At 45.7% G+C, this 24,061-nt stretch overlaps 1 protein-coding gene across 3 annotated transcripts in view; it reads right to left on the bottom strand.

Moving 5' to 3' along the window:
- cfap210 (cilia and flagella associated protein 210) overlaps positions 1-24,061 on the bottom strand; it is a 113,935-nt gene that overhangs the window by 7,504 nt on the left and 82,370 nt on the right. For all 3 annotated transcript variants that reach the window (XM_068034561.1, XM_068034562.1, XM_068034563.1), the window contains 4 exons: positions 20,539-20,695; positions 10,741-10,880; positions 2,578-2,770; positions 1,386-1,550 (listed from right to left, as the gene is read on the bottom strand). In XM_068034561.1, coding sequence (XP_067890662.1) covers positions 1,386-1,550; positions 2,578-2,770; positions 10,741-10,880; positions 20,539-20,695 — 655 coding nt within the window. The remainder of the gene's footprint in view (positions 1-1,385; positions 1,551-2,577; positions 2,771-10,740; positions 10,881-20,538; positions 20,696-24,061) is intronic.

The following is a 24,061-nucleotide window of genomic DNA, read 5'->3' as shown; positions in this document are numbered from 1 at the left end:
CACTCTGGGATGTAGAATATCAGGTCCTGGGGATTTATCAACCTTCAGCCCCATTAATTTCTCCAATACAGCCGCCTTAGTCATACTAATTTCCTTGAATTCCTCGTTCTCCCTCGTCCCTTGGATCTCTAATTCTGGGAGATTTCTTGTATCTTCCTCAGTGAAGTCAGACACAAAGTAATCATTTAGCTTCTTTGCCATTTCTCTATTCCCCATTATAAATTCTCCTGAATCTGCCTGTAATGGACCCACATTTGTCTTAGCCAAATGTTTCCTTTTTATGTACCTGTAGAAGCTTTCACAGTCTGTTTTTATGTTTTTTTCTTAGTTACATTCCTAGTTAAACTTTCTTTTATCAGTTTCTTGGTCCTCCTTTGCTGTATTCTAAAATCCTCCCAATCCTCAGGTTTACTACGATTTCTGGCAACTTTATAGGCCTTTTCTTTTAATCTTATACAATCCTTAACTTCCTTTGTTAGCCATGATTGACTGACTTTTCTTTTTGGGATTTCGTGCCTTTGTGCAGAATAGCTACTTAATAAAGAACTGGAGGGCTACCAGCTCTGATGGGCTGACAAGTGTTGAATTTCAAAGGGACTTGGGTATCCTTGTTCATGAGTCACTGAAAGCTAACATGCAAGTGCAGCAAGTAATTAAGAAGGCAAATGGTATGTTGACCTTCATTAAAAGAGGATTTGAGTATCGGAGTAAAGATGTCTTACTGCAATTATATAGAGCCTTAGTGAGACCACACCTGGAGTATTGTGTGCAGTTTTGTTCTCCTTACCTAAGGAAAGATATACTTGCCATAGAGGGAGTGCAACAAAGGTTCTGCAAACTAATTCCTGGGATGGAGGGATTGCCCTATGGAGAACGATTAAATAGATTGGGCCTTTATTGTCTTGACTTTAGAAGAATGAGAGGTGATCTCATTCAAAATTACAAAATTCTTACAGGGCTCGACAGGGTTGATGCAGGAAGGATGTTTCTCCTGGCTGGGGAGTCCAGAACCAGGGGACACCTTCTCCAAATAAGGGGCAAGCCATTTCGGACTGGGATGAGGAGGAATTTCTTCACTCAGAGGGTGGTGAATCTTTGGAATTCTCTGCCCCAGAGAACTGTGGAGGCTCAGTCATTGTGTATGTTCAAGACTGAGATCAATAGATTGCTACATATTAAAAACATCAAGGGATACAGGATCGTGCAGGAAAATGGTGTTAAAGTAGATCAGCCATGATCTCATTTAATGGTGGAGTGGGCTTGAAGGGCTGAATGGCCTACTGCTGCTTCTGTTTCTTACATTCTTATGATACAGCTGTACCCCATAATGAACTCCACCTTCAGAAAAACAGAAACAGAAAGTTTCAAGGAAGCATAAAATTTACCATTTGTTCAATGAGGAAGGATTGCACACTCCCACCCTCCCCGAGGGATTTCAGTTTTTTTTTCCTTTCTTTTTCATGATGAATATAATCTGCTTCCATCTTGGCATGAAGAACTTCAATTGCTTGTATTTTTTCTTCTTTTTCCTTCTCCTCACGCTCTTTTATCTGAATGCGACCAAAATAGGTTCATAAAAGATCACAAATCTGATTAACTATTGTTTTTGATGAGTTATATTTTTAACTTAAATATCACCACTATGCACCCACTTGTTTCTATTTTTTCATATTCACATGCAATGTTCAAATTCCTGAAAATATTCTTGCAAAATTTGTGAAATGAAAAAGGCCTAAAATATTTGTGGTTAAGTTAATAGCTCATGACAAGCATATCAGTGTACATTTTGATTAAAGATAGATTATTTATCTTTCAGCATTTTTGCTTCAAGCAGAAGGTGCATTAAATACAAATTAATTGCAACTCTGAATAGCAGGACTGATGAATTCAAGTTTTCCTGGAACAATTTTGTTGCTCTCAGTAGAGAATGAGGGTTTAAATAAGTTGAACCCTCAGAAACTGTTTGTCATGACCCAAAAACAACAATGAATAGGCATGAAATGAAGCTCAGACGAGGGAAGGTGAATGGACGGTTCAGAGAACGGTGAATGTTTGGAATGAACTGCACAAGAAAGTAATAGATGCTGATAATCTCAGTAATTTTAAAAAGGGAGCTGGACAGGCATTTGGTGAGAAAGTCATTATGGCTAATGAAATGTGTATTCTCTTCTTGAGCTCTACAGCCAGCCAGAACCATTTTTTTCTGGTCCTGTACATCACAATATTATTTCTTCTAATGAATAAATGGTCTTGTGGTTGTAGAATAGTTGTTTTCTGTTCCATGTTTCTTTATATTCTTAAGATACACAATGCCCCATCCTCTGCCAAATTATCTGTCCCATGTGGCTGTCACAAGGAATCATTTGAGTTTTGTTAAGGCTGTTGGGGTGCATAACAGAAGCGTGTTGGCCGTTCATAATACACCATCCCTAATTTTACTTGGCCATCTGCTACTGCCCATTTTGGGCCCCTGCCCAAATTGAATTTTGCCCCCGCTTCAAAATGAGACAGATGAGATACTACAGAAAATGAAAAACAAGTAAAAACCTGTAACAGCAAAACATACAAGTACATTACCATCATAATTCTGTGTTCTTCAATTGCCTTCAAATCTGCCATTCTTTTTTCTTCCTTTTTCTTCATTTCCATCTCTCTTTTAGCCTCTAACTCTTCTGCAGCCTTGTTAATGTGGTGCATTTCATCCTGTGCTTTCTCCCTCATTTGTTCACTTATTAGCTTTACCATCAGTTTTCTATGATCCTCTTTCTCCCTAGAGTAATCGGATAAACATAAAATGGACAAAAAATTATTCCATTATAGCAGATCTCTTACAGTTTTACCATTGAATGAAAAGCTTTTTATAGATAAATGAAAAATTATGTATAAAATATGGAGCAATCAACAGTTATGAAAAAGCCGCTGTTTTTATGTTATGTAATGGTTCTGTTTAATTGAACAAAAATTGTGAATACGAAGACAAGGCAGGTGCCTGGAGTTAAGCTACAAATCAGCCATGATCTCACTGAATGATGGAACAGGCTCAAGGCATTGAATGTTCTACTCAATATAGGATGATATTACATCACAAAAACAGATACTGCTATATTTCAAGTTTCACACAAATTCCCTACAGTTGAAACGAATGAGGCATTGTGATTGCACAATGTTCTGCACCATTTGCGACTCCTCAGATACCGAAGGAGCCCATCTCCCTATGCAGCAAGACCTGGACAACATCCAGCCTTGGACTGATAAGTGGCAAGTAACATTCACGCCACACAAGTGCCAGGCAATGACCATCTCAAACAAGAGAGAATCTAACCATCTACCCTTGAGGTTCAATTACATTACCGTCGCTGAATCCCCCATTATCAACATCCTTGTGGTCACCATTGACTAGAAACTGAACTGGAGTAGCCATATAAATACCGTGGCTCCAAGAGCAGGTCAGAGGCTAGGAATTCTGCGGTGGGTAACTCGCCTTCTGAGCCGCCAAAGCCTGTCCACCATCTACAAGGCACAAGTCAGGAGTGTGATGGAATACTCTCCACTTGCCTGGATGGCTACAGCTCCAACAACACTCAAGAAGCTCGACGCCATCCAGGACAAAGCATCCCGCTTGACTGGCACCCCATCCACCATTCACTCCCTCCACCACCAACCAACAGTGGCAGCAATATGTACCGTTTACAAGATGCAGTGCAACAATGCACCAAGGCTTCTTAGACAGCACCTTCCAAACCCATGACCTCTACCACCTAGAAGGACAAGGACAGCAGATGCACGGGAACACCACCACCTGCAAGTTCCCGCCAAGCCACACATCTGACTTGGAATTAGATCACTGTTCCTTCACTGGGTCAAAATCCTGGAACTCCCTTCCGAACAGCACTGTTGGTGTACCTACACCCCAAGGACTGCAGCAATTCAAGAAGGCTCACCACCACCTTCTCAAGGGCAATTTGGGATGGTCAACAAAGGCTGGTCTATGTCGCGACACCCACATCCCATGAAGGAATAATTTTGAAGAAATTTCCTCTTGTCTGATTTTGATTGGGTCATGACACTTCAGTGAGACTTCCGTTAGCTGATTTTAGGTAACATTTTAGTTAATATAAAAGCAAAATACTGCAGATGCTGGAAATCTGAAATAAAAACAAGAAATGCTGGAAATACTCAGCAGGTCTGGCAGCATCTGTGGAGAGAGAAGCAGAGTTAATGTTTCAGGTCAGTGACCCTTCATCAGAACTGGCAGAGGCTAGAAATCTAATAGGTTTTAAGCAAATAAAGTGGAGGTGGGGCAAGAGATAACCAAAGAGAAGGTGTTGATAGGACAAGGTCACACAGAATAACTGACCAGAAGGTCATGGAGCAAAGGCAACCAGTATGTTAATGGTGTGTTGAAAGACAAAGCGTGAGTGCAGAGAGGGTGTTAATTGACAGAAAAATAGAACAGCCAGACCTAAAGCACAAACATGACGAAAAAAAGTGGGTAGGCACATGGTTAAAAAATGAATAATGAAACAAAATAAACAAAGAAAAAATAGCTGAAAATAAAAAGGGGGCCAGTCATGCTCTGAAATTACTGAACTCAGTGTTCAGTCCGGCACGCTGTAGCGTGCCTATTCGGGAAATGAGATGCTGTTCCTCGAGCTTGCGTTGATGTTCACTGGAACACTGCAGCAATCCCAGGGTAGATATGTAGGCATGCGTGCAAGGGTGTGTGTTGAAATGGCCAGCAACCGGAAGCTCAGGGTCATGCTTTCAGACTGAGCAGAGGTGTTCTACAAAGCGGTCACCCAATCTGCGTTTGATCTCCCCAATGTAGAGGAGACCACATTGTGAGCAGGGAATACAGTATACTACATTGAAAGAAGTACAAGTAAATCACTGCTTCACCTGAAAGGAGTGTTTGGGACTTTGGATAGTGAGGAGAGAGGAGGTGAATGGGCAGCTATAACACCTGCTGTGATTGCATGGGAAGGTGCCATGGGAAGGGGACGAGGTGCTGGGGGTAATGGAGGAGCGGACCAGGGTGTCGCGGAGGGAATGATCCCTTCGGAATGTTGACGGGAGGGGAGGGGAAGATGCGTTTGGTAGTGGCATCATGCTGGACGTGGCAGAAATAGCAGAGGATGATCCTTTGGATGTGGAGGCTGGTGGGGTGGAAAGTGAGGACAAGGGGAACCCTGTTGTTGTTCTGGGAGGGAGGGGAAGGAGTGAGGGTAAAGGTGCGGGAAATGGGCCGGACTCGGTTGAGGGCCCTGTCAACCACAGTGGGGGAGAATCCTTGGGTGGGGAAAAAGGAAGACATATCAGAAGCGCTGTCGTGGAAGGTAGCATCATCAGAGCAGATATGTCGGAGACGGAGAAACTGGGAGAATGGAATGGAATCCTTACAGAGGAGGCAGGGTGTGAAGTATTGTAGTCGAGGTAGCTGTGGGAGTCGGTGGGCTTATAATGAATATTAGTAGACAGCTTATTCCCAGAGGCAGAGACAGAGAAGTCGAGGAAGGGAAGGGAAGTGTCAGAGATGGACCATGTGAAGGTGAGAGAAGGGTGGAAATTAAAAGCAAAGTTGATAAAGTTTTCCAGTTCAGGGCGGGAGCAGGAAACGGCACCGATACAGTCATCAATATACCGGAAAAAGAGTTGGGGGAGGGGGCCTGAGTAGGACTGGAACAAAGAATGTTCGACATATCCCACAAAAAGACAAACATAACTAGGACCCATGCGGGTACCCACAGCAACACCTTTTACTTGAAGGAAGTGAGTGGGGTTGAAGAAGAAGTTGTTCAATGTGAGAAAATGTTCAGCCAAGCGGAGGAGGGTGGTGGTGGATGGGGACTGTTTGGGCTTCTGTTCAAGGAAGAAGCAGAGAGCCCTCAAACCATTCTGGTGGGGGATGGAAGTGTAGAGAGAATGGACGTCCATAGTGAAGAGGAGGCGGTTGGGTCCAGGAAACTGGAAATTGTCAAAATGACGTAAGGCGTTAGAAGAGTCATGGATGTCGATGGGAACTGGACCAGGGGAGAAAAGATAGTGTCAAGATAGGAAGAAATAAATCCAGTGGGGCAGGAACAGGCTGAAACAATCTGCCGGGACAGTCCTGTTTGTGAATTTTGGGAAGGAGGTAGAAGCGGGCTGTCCGGGGTTGCGGGACTATGAGGTTGGAAGCTGTAGAGGGAAGATCTCCAGAGGAGATGAGGTCAGTGACAGTCCTGTAGACAGTGGCTTGATGTTCGGTCGTGGGGTCATGGTCCAGGGGGAAATAGGAAGAAGTGTCTGAGAGTTGGCGCTGAGCCTCTGCAAGGTAGAGATCAGTACGCCAGACAACAACAGCACCACCCTTGTCTGCAGGTTTGAAGACAATTAGAAGATTAGATTAGAAGATTAGAACATTACAGCGCAGTACAGGCCCTTCGGCCCTCGATGTTGCGCCGATCATCTGACCTACACTATTCCATTTTCATCCATATGTCTATCCAATGACCACTTAAATGCCCTTAAAGTTGGCGAGTCTACTACTGTTGCAGGCAGGGCGTTCCATGCCCCTACTACACTCTGCGTAAAGAAACTACCTCTGACATCTGTCCTATATCTTTCACCCCTCAACTTAAAGCTATGTCCCCTCGTGTTTGCCATCATCATCCGAGGAAAAAGACTCTCACTATCCACCCTATCTAACCCTCTGATTATCTTGTATGTCTCTATTAAGTCACCTCTCCTCCTCCTTCTCTCTAACGAAAACAACCCCAAGTCCCTCAGCTTTTCCTCGTAAGACCTTCCTTCCATACCAGGCAACATCCTAGTAAATCTCCTCTGCACCCTTTCCAAAGCTTCCACATCCTTCCTATAATGCGGTGATCAGAACTGCACGCAATACTCAAGGTGCGGCCTCACCAGAGTTTTGTACAGCTGCAGCATGACCTCGTGGCTCCGAAACTCGATCCCCCTACTAATAAAAGCTAACACACCATATGCCTTCTTAACAGCCCTATTAACCTGGGTAGCAACTGTAGCAATGTCGGGGTTAGACCTGAGAGAACGGAGTGCAGCAAGTTCAGAGGAGGACAGGTTAGAGTGAGTGAGGAGGGCAGAGAAATTGAGACAGCCTATGTCTCACCGAAAGTTTTCAATGAAAAGATCAAGAGCAGGTAAGAGGCCAGAGGAAGGGGTCCAGGTGGAGGGAGAATGCTGGAGGCGGGTGAATGGGTCTGCAGTTGGAGGGGAGGACTCCTGGTCAGAGGAGTGAGCCCGGAGGCGAAGGTTTTGGAAGAAGAGCTCAACGTCATGCTGAGCGCAAAATTCATTGAGGTGGGGACGTAAGGGGATAAAACTGAGTCCTTTGCTGAGTACTGAACGTTCAGCGTCAGAGAAGGGAAGGTCAGAGGTTATAGTGAATGCACGGCAAGAGGTCAGATCAGAAGGGGTGGGGTCAGAGGGAAGTGAAGGGGAAGAAGGATCTGGAGGGACTTTAGTCCCGATCTGCTGCTGGAGCTTGCATTCTTTAACATCTGAAAGGAAGAAAAAAAGTTTTTTGTTAATGCGTCGGATAAGACAAAGGATGAAATGAAACTGCGGAGTAGAACAGCTTTGAGATAAGGGGAGGCTGTGCTTCTGGAGAGAGAGGTCCAGTGTGTACATGTGGCGGTGCATGGCACTGAGTGTGGATCTCAGGGTGCGGCAAGAGCAGCAGTCCGAGGAATGTTATATTTCTCGGAGATAACTGTAATCCTGGGTGGATTCAAAACATGAAGGATGAAACCTTATTTTTTTTTATTTTACTTAATATGTTGTTTAGCAATTTCACTTTATCCCCAAAGCTTACTGCTCAATTCCATTCTTCACAAAGAGAATAATAGTGAGATTTGATGCTGAAAACAGTTTCCATGAGAATGTAACCCTGAACAGCCTGCTTCTATCTCCTTCCCAAAATCCACAAACAGGACTGTCCTGGTAGACCCATCGTTTCAGCCTGTCCCTGTTGCACTGAACTTATTTCCTCCTATCTTGATTCTATTTTTTTCCCCTTGTCCAGTCTCTTCCCATCTACATCCGTGACTCTTCTGAAGCCCTACATCAGTTTCCAGTTTCCTGGCCCCAACCACCTCCTCTTCACTATGGTCTTCTCCATTCCCGACTAGGATGGTCTGAGGGCTGTCCGCTTCTTCCTTCAACAGAGGCCCAACCAGTCCCCATCCACCACCACCCTCCTTCGCCTGGCTGAACTTGTTCTCACATTGAACAACTTCTCTTTCAACTCCACTCACTTCCTCCAAATAAAAGGTGTTTCTATGGATACCCACATGGGTCCTAGTTATGCATGGGTTTTTGTGGGGTATGCCGAACATTCCTTGTTCCAGTCCTACTCAGGCCCCCTTCCCTAACTCTTTTCCGCTATATTGATGACTGTATGGGTGCGTGAACTGGAAAATTTCATCAACTTTGCTTCCGATTTCCACCCTTGCATCACCTTCACATGGTCCATCCCCAACACTTCCCTTCCCTTCCTTGACTTCTCTGTCTCCATCTCTGGGGATAGGCTGTCCACTATCATTTATTATTAGCCCAACGACTCCCACAGCTATCTTGATTACACTTCCTCACACCCTGCCTCCTGTAAGGATCCATTCCATTCTCCCAGTTTCTCCATCTCTGACGCATCTGTTCTGATGATGCAACCTTCCACAACAGCGCTTCTGATATGTCTTCCTTTTTCCTCAACCGAGGATTCCCCCACACTGTAATTAGAGTCATAGTTATACAGCACAGAAACAGGCCCTTCGGCCCACCGTGTCCACGCCAGCCATCAAGCCTATCTATTCTAATCCCATTTTCCAGCACTTGGCCCGTAGCTTTGTATGCTTAAATACTTCTTAAATGTTTTGAGGGCTCCTGCCTCTACCACCCCTTCAGGCAGTGTGTTCCAAATTCCAACCACCCTCTGGGTGAAAAAGTTTTTTCCTCAAATCTCCTCTAAATCTCCTGCCCCTTACCTTAAATCTATGTCCTCTGGTTATCGACACCTTCACTAAGGTAAAAAGTTTCTTCCTATCTACCCTATCTATGCCCCTCATAATTTTGTATATTTCTATCAGGTCTCCCCTCAGCCTTCTCTGCTCTAAGTAAAACAACCCTAGCCTATCCAGTCTCTCTTCATAGCTGAAATGCTCCAGCCCAGGCAACATCCTGGTGAATCTCCTCTGCACCCTCTCCAATGCAATCACATCCTTCCTATAGCGTGGCGACCAGAACTGTACACAGTACTCCAGCTGTGGCCTAACCAGTGTTTTATACAGTTCCATCATAACCTCTCTGTTCTTATATTCTATACCTCGGCGAATAAAGGCAAGTATCCCATATGCCTTCCTAACCACCTTATCTACTTGTGCTGCTGCCTTCTGTGATCTATGGACAAGTACACCAAGGTCCATCTGACCCTCTGTACTCCCCAGGGTCCTACCACCCATTGTATATTCCCTTGCCTTGTTAGTCCTCCCAAAATGCATCACCTCACACTTCTCAGGGTTAAGTTCCATTTGCCACTGCTCTGCCCTTGACTGTGTCCAACCCATTTCCCGTACCTCTGCCCTTACCCCTTCCCCACCCTCCCAGAACCGCGACTAGGTTCCCCTTGTCCTCACTTGCCACCCCAACAGCCTCCCCATCCAAAGTATCATCCTCCGCCATTTCCACCACCTTCTGCGTGATGCTACCACCAAACACATCTTCCCCTCCCCTCCCCTGGTCAGCATTCTGAAGGGACCATTCCCTGTGCGACGCCCTGCTCCACTCCTCCATCACTGCCGACACCTCATCCCCTTCCCGCGGCAGCTACCCATGCAATCGCAGGAGGTGTACCTCCTGCCCTTTTATCTCCTCTCTCCTCACCATCCAAGGCCCCAAACACTCCTTCCAGGTGAAGCAGTGATTTACTTGTATTTCTTTCAATTTAGTATACTGTATTCGCCGCTCACAATGCGGTCTCATCTACACTGGGGAGACCAAATGCAGATTAGGTGACTGCTTTGCAGAACACCTCCGCTCAGTCTGCAAGCATGATTCCAAGCTTCCGGTTGCTTGCCATTTTAACTCACCACCCTGCTCTCATGCCCACATGTTGCATTCTGTCCCATGACAACTCTGTTATTTAATCTCTCTCCCCTCCATCCTATCACTGACTTTCCCTCTTGTTCTTCCCATCCCTCTTTTCACTTGCTGATAGACTGTTACATTTCTAACTTTTGCCAGTTCTGATGAAGGGCCACAGACCTGAAATGTTAACACTGTTTCTCTTTACACAGATGCACTTTTTGTTCTCATTTCAGAGTTCCAACATCCACAGTATTTTGCTCCTATTTGACTACTTTCCATTATGGTTCAGAGCTTTAGAGTGGTGCAATTTCCTCACAAGGAAGGAGGAGAAAAAGCACCCCGCTCATGGAACTTTGCACAGGTCCCAATACAATATGTTAAAAAAAAAATAGAAAATGGAATGCATTCAGTGCACTTTCACTCTGTACAAATCTTCAGTACAAATCTCCTAGGTTCTTTTCACTTACTTGCAATGTTCCTGCTAAGCTGTGCAGCAACCCAGAGGTGCCCACACTGCTGTGCACAAGTTGGCCCTTTTAAATTATTGTGCATGTGTGGCTGCACAAAAAAATTTAATGGATCCACGCATTTCAACAAATCGCCTCTGCACTACTTAAAAAAATTAGAGGGTATATTGCTTACTTATCTACTTCTGCTTGTCTTTTCTTTGCAAGCATTAACATTTTTCGTTTTGCTGAAACAAATAATCTGATATCTTCATCTTGCATTTCTTCTTTTTGCTTTTCTAGGGCTTTAATAATGTTCTTGTTCTCAACATATGCCTGAAAAATGAACAACATACATTTACAGTAATATATTACAGCCAAATATTTCTCCAGAGTTCCAGTGATATCTTTAGTTGTGCTTAGCTATTCAGAGAAGTTGGAAAGTGCCGTTCAATATAAATCAAAGGACACCATTTTGACACCACATAGGTTGCTGGTCAGACTGCACCTAGAGTACTGTGCCCAGTTTTGATACCCCCGCATGGTGGATGATATACTGACCTTGGAAAAGGTCCAGAAGAGAGCTACAATAATAATTCCTAGCTTAAAGAATCTCAGCTACTCAGATAGGCTCAAGAACCTTGGTCCATTTACTTTAGAGCATTGTAAACCTACAAGTGACTTGATGGAAATTATAAAATAATTAAAGGGTTGCATTGTGTTCCTACTTTTTTTTATTCTTTCATGGGATGTGGGTGTCACTGCCTAGGACAGCATTTATTGCCCATCCCTAATTGCCCTTGAGAAGGTGGTGGTGAGCTGCCTTCTTGAACTACTGCAGTCCATGTAAGGTAGGTACACCCACAGTGCTGTTAGGAAGGGAGTTCCAGGATTTTGACCCAGCGACAGTGAAGGAACGGCGATATAGTTCCAAGTCAGGATGGTGTGTGACTTGAAGGGGAACTTGCAGGTGGTGGTGTTCCCATGCATTTACTGCCCTTGTCCTTCTAGTTGGTAGAGGTCTTGGGTTTGGAAGGTGCTGTCTAAGGAGCCTTGGTGCGTTGCTGCAGTGCATCTTGTAGATGGTACACACTGCTGCCACTGTGCGTCGGTGGTGGAGGGAGTGAATGTTGAAGGTGGTGGATGGGGTGCCAATCAAGCGGGCTGCTTTGTCCTGGATGGTGTCGTGCTTCTTGAGTGTTGTTGAAGCTGCACCCATCCAGGCAAGTGGACAGTATTCCATCACACTCCTGACTTGTGCCTAGTAGATGGTGAACAGGCTTTGGGGAGTCAGAAGATGAGTTACTCGCCGCAGGATTCCTCGCCTCTGACCTGCTCTTGTAGCCACGGTATTTATATGGATACTGCAGTTTCTGGTCAATGGTAGCCCCTAGGATGTCGATAGTGGGGGATTCAGCGATGGTAATGTCATTGAATGACAAGGGGAGATGGTTAGATTCTCTCTTGTTGGAGATGGTCATTGCCTGGCACTTGTGTGGCGTGAATGTTACTTGCCACTTATCAGCCCAAGCCTGGATATTGTCCAGGTCTTGCTGCATTTTTACATGGACTGCTTCAGTATCTGAGGAGTCAGGATTGGTGCTGAACATTATGCAATCATCAGCAAACGTCCCCACTTCTGACCTAGTGATTGAAGGAAGGTCATTGATGAGACAGCTGAAGATGGTTAGGCCTAGGACACTACCCTGAGGAACTCCTGCATTGATGTCCTGGAGCTCAGAAGATTGACCGCCAACAACCACAACCATCGTCCTTTGTGCTAGGTATGACTCCAACCAGCGGAGAGCTTTCCCCCTGATTCCCATTGACCTCAGTTTTGCTAGGGATCCTTGATGCCAAACTCGGTCAAATGCTGCCTTGATGTCAAGGGCAGTCACTCACCTCACCTCTTGTGTTCAGCTCTTTTGTCCAAGTTTGAACGAAGGCTGTAATGAGATCAGGAGCTGAGCGGCCCTGGCGGAACCCAACTGAGCATCATTGAGCAGGTTATTGCTCAGCAATTGCCGCTTGATAGCACTGTTGATGACACCTTCCATCACTTTACTGATGATCAAGAGTAGATTGATGAGGTAGTAATTGGCCGGGTTGGACTTGTCCTGCTTTTTGTGTACAGGACACAGCTGGGCAATTTTCCACGTTGCTGGGTAGATTGTAGCTGTACTGGAACAGCTTGGCTAGGGGCGTGGCAAATTCTGGAGCACAGGTCTTCAGTACTATTGCCGGAATGTTGTCAGGGCCCTAGCCTTTGCAGTATCCAGTGCCTTCAGTCGTTTCTTGATATCACACGGAGTGAATCGAATTGGCTGAAGTCTGGCATCTGCGATGCTGTGGACTTGAGGAGGAGGCAGAGATGGATCATCAACTCGGCACTTCTGGCTGAAGATTGTTGTAAATGCTGATGTGCTGGGCTCCCCCATCATTGAGGATGGGGATATTTGTGGAGCCACCTCCTCCAGTTAGTTGTTTAATTGTCCACTACCATTCACGGCTGAATGTGACAGGACTAGAGACCTTAGATCTGATCCGTTGGTTGTGGGATTGCTTAGCTCAGTCTATCACATGCTGCTTACGCAGTTTGGCACGCAAGTAGTGCTCCATTGTAGCTTCACCAGGTTGACACCTCATTTTGAGGTATACCTGGTGTTGCTCCTGGCATGCCCTTCTGCACTCCTCATTGAACCAGGGTTGTTCTCCTGGCTTGATGGTAATGATAGCGTGGGGGATATGCCGGGCCATGAGGTCACTGATTGTGGTTCAGTACAATTCTGCTGCTGCTGATGGCCCACAGCACCTCATGGATGCCCAGTTATGCATTGCTAGATGTGTTCGAAATCTATCCCATTTAGCACGGTGATAGTGCCACACAACACGATGGACGGTATCCTCAATGTGAAGGCGGGACTTCGTCTCCACAAGGACTGTGCGGTGGTCACACCTATCAATACTGTCATGGACAGATGCATCTGCGGTAGGCAGATTGGTGAGGACGAGGTCAAGTATGTTTTTCCCTCCTGTTGGTTCCCTCACCACCTGCCACAGACCCAGTCTAGCAGCTATTACCTTTAGGACTCGGCCAGCTCGGTCAGTAGTGGTGCTACCGAGCCACTCTTGGTAATGGACATTGAAGTCCCCCATCCAGAGTACATTCTGCGCCCTTGCCACCCTCAATGCTTCCTCCAAGGCGTGTTCAACATGACTCATCAGCTGAGGGAGGTAGGTAGTAATCAGCAGGAGGTTTCCTTGCCCATGTTTGGCCTGATGTCATGAGACTTCATGGGGCCCGGAGTCGATGTTGAGTACTCCCAGGGCAACACCCTCCCTACTGTATACCACTGTGCCACCACCTCTGCTAGGTCTGTCCTGCCGGTGAGGCAGGACATACCCAGGGATAGTGATGGCAGTGTCTGGGACATTGTCTGGAAGCTATGATTCCATGAATATTACTATGTCAGGCTTGACTAGTCTGTGAGACAGCTCTCCTAACTTTGGCACAAGCCTGCAGATGTTAGTAAGGAGGACTTTGCAGGGTCGACAGGGCTGGGTTTGCCGTAGTTGTTTCCGGTGCCAAGGCCGATGCCTGGTGGTCCGTCCGGTTTCATTCCTTTTTTACTGACTTCGTACCGGTTAGATACAACTGAGTGGCTTGCTAGGCCATTTCAGAGGGCATGTAAGAGTCAGCCACATTGCTGTGGGTCTGGAGTCACATGTAGGCCACACCAGGTAAGGACAGCAGATTTCCTTCCCTAAAGGACATTAGTTAACCAGATGGGTTTTTACAACATTCGACAATGGTTTCGTGGCTATCATTAGACTAGCTTTTTAATTCCAGATTTTTTAATTTATTTATTGAATTTAAATTCCACCTTCTGCTGTGGTGGGATCGAACCCATATCCCGAGAGTAATACCCTGGGTCTCTGGTTTACTAGTCCAGTGACAATACCAATACTGATCGATTGTTGCAATTTAACAGATTGGGGAGGACCAGGGGCACTTTAAACATTCTAAGTGTGGGAATAGACTGGATGTTCGGTGGTTCTTCTTTTCCCAGAGAATTGTGAGCCTCTGGAACATATTAACAGGTGGTATTGTGAGTGCTGATGCTCTGCATGCCTACAAGAGGAAGCTGGATCAGTTTCTGATTGGACAGAGATTGTCTCATAAAAAAGGTCTTTTTGGTAACACTTGGTCCATGTGATCTTCTGGGCTGGCTTTGATTGCCTGAGAGGGAGGTCAGTGAGGAATTTTACAGAGTATTTTTTTCCCTATTGGTCCTGGGTTTTTCCATCTCTCCTGTGGCTGCAGGGTGGGTGGAAGCTAGGGGGAGGAAAGAAGTGTTTAGCCATGATGAACTGGCCCTCATGGTGTGGGGCAGGCTTGTTGGACAACTAGTCTTTGCCCACCAATTCTGTATGTTTGTAATCATATTTGTTATAGGGAGGTGAATTTCCTCTCCATTTTTGTTAGTTACACTGGAATGGTTTTTTTAGCACAAAAACTCAGAATTAAGACCATCCTGACTTGGAACTATATCGCTTCACTGTCGCTGGGTCAAAATCCTGGAACTCCCTTCCTAATAGCACTATGGGTGTACCTACCCCACATGGACTGCAGCGGTTCAAGAATTTTACTCTGTAAAATTCCTCACTGACCTCCCTCTCAGGCAATCAAAGTCAGCCCAGAAGATCACATGGACCAAGTGTTACCAAAAAGACCTTTTTTATGAGACAATCTCTGTCCAATCAGAAACTGATCCAGCTTCCTCTTGTAGGCATGCAGAGCATCTCAAGGGCAATTACGGATGAGCAATAAATGCTAGAATAGCCAGCGATGCCCACATCTCATGAATGAATTTTTTAAAAATGACCCGTTTACACCGACTCTTTTTGTCCATTAAGTATCCTCAATCCATGCCAATATATTACCCCCAAATTCCATGAATCTTTTCTTGTGTCACAATCTCTTGTGCAGGCCTGCTGGGCTCATTTGTATTCAGTCGCCTGTTATCCAGCGGTACCAGTGTAGATGTGAGTTACCTTGATTTACCCCTCTATTGGACTCTGGGCAAGTTAGATCCAAAAATACATGAGATGCAGTAGCTGCCTATGTCACCTGGTGAAGGTAGAAAGGAGTCTGTGAGCTTTAAAAAGTCTGCAAACTTTACTTACTAACTTGTTGGAAATGTTTTTCAACCCATTTTTTGCTTTTTGTTTCTACTTTGACCTGCACTTGGTTTTCACTGCTTGCTGTCAAACCTTGCAAGGATTTTTGGACCCCAGTTTCTTGCTGCAGTTAGGGCAACTCAGGAGCAGGTATGGATTTCTCCTGGGTATTTCACTGTACTACACCGTTATAGAAGAGCAAGAAGAGGAGCATAGGTTGGAAGGAAGGAGAGTTTGGCAGCATGGTGGAAAATGCAGCCTACCAGGGTGAGCTGAGTGAGAAGCCAAGTGTTGAGGGTGAAGCCTGTTGCAGGATGACACATGTACACCAGACTACAACTCTTATTAGAGGAGAGCTGCAACTCCTGTACTTTCCTCTTGCCTCTCTCCTCTCACCAGGTAAAATAACGTGCTGTCATTGTCAAATCATTTGTTACAAACCTTTTTTTCCACTGCACTGCATAACTAAATGTGATAGCGGGAAAGAGGTTGGACATTCTGGAATCAGCTATTACCATTGTCTAGGTGTCCTTTCCCTGGATCCGCTCAGGGCTCCATACAATTGCATGGATTGAATGATCCTAAAGCCGTACCTGCCACTACCCATTCCAACCACCACCACAGGTCTTCCAACCAGCTTTCAGAATATCCACTTCCTTACAAATAAGATTCTCATTATCCATGACGTCTTCCTAACTAAGTTTATTGACATCCTGGGGCTTACTGATATCTGGCTCACAGACAGTGACCCCTTCCCCCTCATTGAGGTGAGGCCAGCCCACCGAAATAAACATTTCACTCATTCTCCCTCATAACAGCAGCTCCCCCTCGAACATCCTCTCCAACCCCCAACTTCCTCCCATCTGGCCCTCTACTTGCCATCACACTGCTCCTACTACTGACCTGCTCAACAGCTCCTTTGCCTCTCACTTCAATGCGTTCACCCTCAGATATTGAAGCAGTCCACGTCCATATGCAGCAAGACCTGGACAACATTCAGGCTGGGGCTGATAAGTGGCCAGTTGCATTCGCACCACACAAGTGCCAGGAAATGACTATCTTAAACAAGAGAGAATCCAACCATCTACCCTTGACATTCAATGGCATTACCATCACTGAATCCCCCACTATCATCATTCTGGGGGTTACCATTGACCAGAAACTGAACTGGACCAGCCATATAAGTACTGTGGCTACAAGAGCAGTTCAGAGGCTGGGAAGTCACGGTGCGTAACTCATCTCCTGATTCCCCAAAGCCTGTTCATCATCCACAAGGCACAAGTCAGGAGTGTGATGGAATACTCTCCACTTGGATGGGTGCAGCTCCAACAACACTCAAGAAGCTCGACACCATCCAGGACAAAGCAGCCCGCTTGATTGGCACCCCATCCACCATTCACTCCCTCCACTACCAACGCACAGTGGCAGCAATGTGTACCATCTACAAGATGCCCTGCAGCAACGCAGCAAGGCTCTTAAGACAGCACCTACCAAACCCACGGCCTCTACCACCTAAAAGGACAAGGGCAGCAGATGAATGGAAACACCACCAAGTTCACTTCCAAGCCACACCTCAGACTTGGAGCTATATTGCCGTTCCTTCGCTATCACTGGGTCAAAACCCTGGCATTCCTTCCTAACAGCACTGTTGGTGTACCTATACCACATGAACTGCAGTGGTTCAGGAAGGTGGCTCATCACCACCTTCTCAAGGGCAATTAGCAATCAGCAATAAATGCTGGCCTAGCCAGCAACGCTGACATCCCGTGAAAGAATTAAACAAATAATCCCCCACAAGTCCTTCACTATATTTCACCACTGGTACAATTCCCCAACATTGCATCCTTGAATCTAATGTGGCTCTGGCTGGTTCACCCTGGAGAATGCTGTGTCTAAATCCTTCCCTAGGATTATCTTGAAGGGCAAGGACAACTCTAGATTTTGAATGTGCCTCAAGGTTCCAGCTTTGTGTACATGCTGCTGCTCAATGACATCACTGAAAGCCATAGGGTCAGATTTCACATCCATGTTGATGACATCCAGTGCTATATCTCCACCACCATTGGGTCCACAAACACCACTGTGCTGCCTGACTGCTTAGCCAAAATCGTCATGGATCAGCAACAATTTCAATGAAGTCGGAAACTGTCCTGTTCAGTTTTGAACAAACTCTCCATTCTAGCCCCTTCTTCCATCCTTTCCCCTGACTACATGCTCAGTTTGCACCCAAAGATGAAGTCTGTGTGTTCTGTTTAACTCTGAGTTTAACTTCAAATCCTCAACTCAGCACCATTACCCAACTTTGCCTTTACCATACTCCAACCACCACTGAAACCCTTATGTATGCTTTTGTTAATTTCGGCTTGATTCATCCAATGCTGTCTTCATCAGCTTCCCAAGTTAATCCCTTCATCAACTGCAACTTACCCAAAATTCCACTGCTTGTATCCCTCAATAAGTCCCATGCCTCTTATCTTCATATCCTCAAAAACTTCAATTAGCTTTAATACAACAAATCTAAAAATCCCTGCAATTATCTAGAAGTCTGTCAATAGCTTTTCATATCCCTGCTCTGCAACATCCTCTAGTCCTATTGCATGTACTCTACCCTTCCCAATCTGACCTCCATAGCATCTATATTCTCCCTGCTCCATCAATGGTCATTGAACTTTCAACCATCCTGAATCTGCACTCTACTAGACTTTCCTTAAAGCCTTGCTATCCCCCTCACCTCTTTCAAAAGCTTCCACAAAATCCAACTTTAACCATTGCTTCAGTCACCTTCTCTAAAAAAGGTTGAGTTAGACAGATTTTTGATCTACAAGGGAGTCAATGGTTATGAGGGGCAGGTAGAAAAGTGGAGTTAAGGCCACAGTCAGATCAGCCATGATCTTATTAAATGGTGGAGCAGGGTCAAGGGGCTGAATGGCCTACTCCTGCTCCTATTTCTTATATTTTCTTCTTATTTTCATGGCTTTCAATGGAAAGAGTGACAGGGCAAAGGGCTTAAGTATATGCTGTGTGGTCAGTAAGTGAGAGAATAAGATGAGAAGGTAAAGTAGCAGAAGGTTACCACAAACCCTAACTTGATGACAGTCTTTCCACTGCCTCATCTCCGGCACCCTCTATGGCCAAGGATTTCCAGGGCTTCCTAGGGGTTTGAGGGATCCTGGCAATAGTCTTTCACTTTGTCTTCTACTGCAACCAGTGAAAAGTGTAATGATGACAGAGTGATTCCCAAGCATGTAAGCCATCATGGACATGTACATGCACCAAGCAGCTACATTAGGTAGTAGGAATCATTTGGATTGAATGCACACAAGGATGCTAGTGATGGAACACTTCCAGTTGAAGGGTAGTGATTCAAAGTGCACCCAGCTGCATACTAAACATATTTTCTCCTATCTTAGCTGACCTGGCACGATCAATTAAGTTCTTCCTGCATTGTCTTCAAGGAAGCAGGATGCTGTTCATATCATTCTAACTGGTGTACACCTCTTCCCATTCTATCAGGTTGCGCTTCCTGGGGTGCTCACTACCAGAGAGCTCCTCTTCCTCTATTTCACTTCCTTCCAGAAAATTTGTAAGACTCCATCAGGGAAACAAAGAATTCTCTTTCTTCTTTCCAGACATAATGTTTTGCCAAAAGAAGTAAGTCAAAAGCACTTCACTTTCAACTTGTTGACTGGCCCTTTAATTAGTGCTGGTGCAGGACTCTTCTTGCAACTGAATGCCTGATCATTGTTGAGTGACATGCAAATTTGTTCAATGGACCTGCGTGGTCCAAATTCAGTATGGCTGTGTGACATCATGATCTTCCCATTTCTGTTGCTACTGGTGCACGTAAGGACAGTGTGAGTGCCCGTCCTCAAGCTGATGTACGTGCCAGAAGCGGCTGGCGCACAGTACACACCCCCAGGAGGTAAAGGCCTGCTACGCGAACCCAAATCCGACGGGATCCAACAACGTGACGGGTTCGGGTTGGGTCAGGCCGCTCTTCTGGGTCCAGCCTTTGGGCTCAGGTCAGGTCGGGCCGACTCTGGTCAGACACACACAGCAAGGTAAGTGTTAAAAATTAAAAACTTACCTGAGCTGTGAGTTCTGGGACGTCAAGCAAGGAAACCCTGAGTCTGCGCAGTGAGCGTGTGAACATCTCCTTGACATCATCATGCTCATGCTGCAGCCTCCAGCAGATTGGGAGTCAGAAGGTAAGTGAAGGGAACATTGCGGTGGTCGGGCTCGGGGGGAAAATGGAGGGACTTGGGCCGGGTTGGGCTCAGGTCCCATGTGGTTCCGTCAGGTTCGGGTCGGGTTTTTCTTGGTGACTTGAGCAGGCCTTTACCAGGAGGGCATTCAGCTTCAGTAGCGCTGATTTCAGTGGTGCTACTGATTCAAATTTCGAGCCCACAATACCTTCCCCATTAAGTTGCTGCAGGACTTTAACCCAACAACTGGCATGCATACAGATGTTTTCCATGCCTGGTGCTCACCTACATCATGGCAATGAAACTGACCCTAAATCTGTGCTTATATTTGGTGAAAATATTTGACTAAGTGTGATATGCAGGAACTTTTTTTCTGGTTGGACCACTATTTTCAAGTAAAACTATAATATGGACAATAACATGGGTGTTTGCAATCTTAACCAATACAAGAATCTGTTTCTCCAAAGAAAACTTATGAAGAAAACGGCAGAAAGCTGAAAACTCGTATCATAAATCAACTATAAAGTGTGCCACAATAACAAGTCACCCAGATTCCTGGAATCAAATGTTATTCAGGTCCTTTGGTTGAAAAAGTGTGCTGTGCCTACCCTATGGTTCATCATATTGTTGTGTTTTTCTTGCCTCTTTATTTCTTCAATTTTATTGAGCTCCCATTGATATATATTTGCTAATTTCTTGATTTCTTTTCCTTCCCTTATATCTTCTTGTTTCTCCTGTTCTTTTAGATGTTCATTTTCCTTTATCCTAGCAACAAAAAAAATGTTTGAACACCATTTTTAAATAAAACTAGTAGAAGTGTGAACAACTTTCACAGATATCCCTTCACAGAAAATGCTGCTCAGAAAACTTGTAACAGTTGGTATCAACTATGTTTGCATATTTCAATGGAAATATCCATTAAGATATTTTTAATGGCCCAGGTCCTCAAATCTGTGGCAGGGAGGCAGGTGGGGATTATAACTGCTGTCTGCGGGGTCAGAAGAAGATGGATCTTTTAATTGTAATACCACTCTTGGACAGCTGCACTATCAGCAGTGCACCCATGATTTCAATCTTGTGCAACATGCTGGAAGGTTTCCTGATTCTGGGTTAGGGGAGTTTCCAACTCTCCACTCCCAAAGAAACTTAAAAGTGCCCCTTTACAAGGGAGCCACTGGGAGCATAATTAAGTTCCCTCTAAGGAAACTTTAAAAAAACAATTACCTTGTTGTTCATGGTTCTAGGCCACGATCATGACTTGGTGGTCCCCACTTCTACACTTCAGCAAAAAGGTTTTTACTGTCCCACCAAACATACCTACATCGGGGGCTGAGATACTGGCAACGCGTGAGTCTTATGTTGATGGTTACTTCGAGAGCAGGCTAAGGCTTCAACCCAACAGGCTATCCTGGAAACTCCAGCTCAGAGCCATGGCCTGAATATTCAGTCCCAATCTAATTTCCAATCACCCTACCAAAGTTACAGTAGGGTTACAATGGAAGGGCCCAGGAGTTTTGGAGCTCCAGTGCTTAACATCACTTTTTAAAGTTCACTTTTCCCTAAAGTACATTTCTGTGTGTTATGAAGCTTTTGCACAATTGCAATGTCAGCCAGTGTGCCAGTTCGCCAGCTCCAACCCACCCAAAGGCCATTTTATTGGAGGCAGGATGGCAGTGGGGGTGGGAGACAGGGATACCTGCAGACAAGCTGTGAGTAGCCCATTCAACAAGTTAAGGGTCTGTTAAAGTGTATTGTCGGAGGCAGACTCGAATTTTCCAGTTGGCCTCCAGGTCCCCAGAGGCATCTGGGAACAGTGTAGCTGCCTGAAGGTAGGCAACTCCCTCCCGACTGTATACCAATGTGCCATCACCTCTGCTGGGTCTGTCCTGCCGGTGGGACAGGAAATACCCGGGGATGGTGATGGCAGTGTCTGGGACATTGCCTGTAAGGTATGATTCTGTGAGTATGGCTTTGTCAGGCTATTGCTTGACTAGTCTGTGGGCCAGCTCTCCCAAGTTAGGCACAAGCCCCCAGATGTTAATCAGGAAGACTTTGCAGGGTCAACAGGGCTGGGTTTGCCGTTGTTGTTTCCGGTGCCTAGGTCGATGGCGTGTGGTCCGTCCGGCTTCATTCTTTTTTATTGACTTCATAGCGGTTAGTTACAACTGAGTGGTTTGCTAGGCATGCGATAGTTAACCACATTGCTGTGGGTCTGGAGTCGCATGTAGGCCAGACCAGGTAAGGACAGCAGATTTCCTTTCCCTAAAGGGCATTAGTGAACCAGATGGATTTTTACAACAATTGACAATGGTTTCATGGCCATCATTAGATTTTAAATTCCAGATTTTTCATTAATTGAATTAAAATTCCACCTTCTGCTGTGGTGGGATTTGAACCAATGTCCCCAGAGGAAAACCCTGGGTCTCCAGGTTACTAGTCCAGTGACAATACCACTACGCCACCTCCACCCCTGTCTGTTAATATGCAAAAATGTCTTTCCAGCCAGAGGGCTTGGCAATGCCTTTCATCAGGCCTTCTCTTCTTCCCCAGCAGCAATTTGAAATTTAATGTCCATGTGGCAAAATTAATATGTTGCATTCTTGGCAGTTGGGGGCCTGCATGTCACATCTACATCCCTTTGCAGACTCTTTATTTCCTCTTGACAACTTACTTTCCAGCCTTTTCTCCGCTGGTCCAGTCTCTTCCCACCTACATCTGTGACTCGTTTTGACAATTTCCAGTTTCCTGGCCCTAACCGCCTCCTCTTCACTATGGAAGTCCAATCTCTCTACACCTCAATCCCCCACCAGGAGGGTTTGAGGGCTCTCCGCTTCTTCTTTGAACAGAGGCCCAACCAGTCCCCATCCACCAACACCCTCCTCCGCCTGGCTGAACTTGTTCTCACATTGAACAACTTCTCCTTCAACTCTACTCGCTTATTCCAAATTAAAGGTGTTGCTATGGGTACCCTTATGAGTCCTAGTTATGCCTGTCTGTTTGTGGGTTGTGTTGAATATTCCTTCTTCCAGTCCTATTCAGGCCTCCTCCGCCAACTCTTTTTCCGGTACATTGTTGACTGTATCGGTGTAGTTTCCTGCTCCCGCCCGAACTGGATAACTTTATCAACTTTTCTTCCAATTTCCACCCTTCTTTCACCTTTACATGGACCATCTCCGACACTTCCCTTCCCTTCCTCAACTTCTCTGTCTCCATCTCGGAGGCTAGGATGTCCACTAACATTCATTATAAGCCCACCAACTCCCACGGCTACCTTGACTACACTTCTTCACACCCTGCCTCCTCTAAGGACTCCATTCCATTCTCCCTGTTTCTCCGTCTCTGACACATCTGCTCTGATGCAACCTTCCACAACAGCGCCTCTGATATGTCTTCCTTTTCCCTCAACCGAGGATTCCCCCCCGACTGCGGTTGACAGGGCCTTCAACCATGTCCTGCCCATTTCCCACACTTCTGCCCTCACCCCTTCTCCTCTCTCCCAGCATCACAACAGGGTTCCCCTTGTCCTCACTTCCCACCCCATCAGCGTCCACATCCAGAGGATCATCCTCCGCCATTTCCGCCACCTCCAGTGTGATGCCACCACCAAATGTATCTTCCCCTCCCCTCCGCTGTTAGCATTCCGAAGGGATCGTTCCCTCCTCGACACCCTGGTCCACTCCTCCATTACCCCCGCCATTTCATCCTCTTCCCACGGCACCTTCACATGCCATCGCCAGAGGTCTAAGACCTACCCTTTTACCTCCTTTCTCCTCACTATCCAAGGCCCCAAACCTTCCTTTCAGGTGAAGCAGCGATTTACTTGTACTTCTTTCAATTTAGTATACTGTATTCGCTGCTCACAATGTGTTCTCCTCTACATTGGGGAGACCAAACACAGATTGGGTGACCGCTTTGTGAAACACTTCCGCTCAGTCCGAAAGCATGACCCTGAGCTTCCAGCTGCTTGCCATTTCAACACTCCCCAGTGTGTACCAGTGAACATCAATGCAAGCTTGAGGAGCAGCACCTGATCTTTCGATTAGGCACTCTGCAGCCTTACAGACTGAACATTGAGTTCAATAATTTCAGAGCCTGACTGGCCTTTTAAAAAATATTTTATTTTTTAACCAT

Source organism: Heterodontus francisci, chromosome 7 (genome assembly GCF_036365525.1).
Source record: "Heterodontus francisci isolate sHetFra1 chromosome 7, sHetFra1.hap1, whole genome shotgun sequence".
Taxonomy (NCBI): Eukaryota; Metazoa; Chordata; class Chondrichthyes; order Heterodontiformes; family Heterodontidae; genus Heterodontus; species Heterodontus francisci.
The sequence above is the reverse complement of the archived record's forward strand: the minus strand, read 5'-3'. Positions and strand labels throughout refer to the sequence as shown.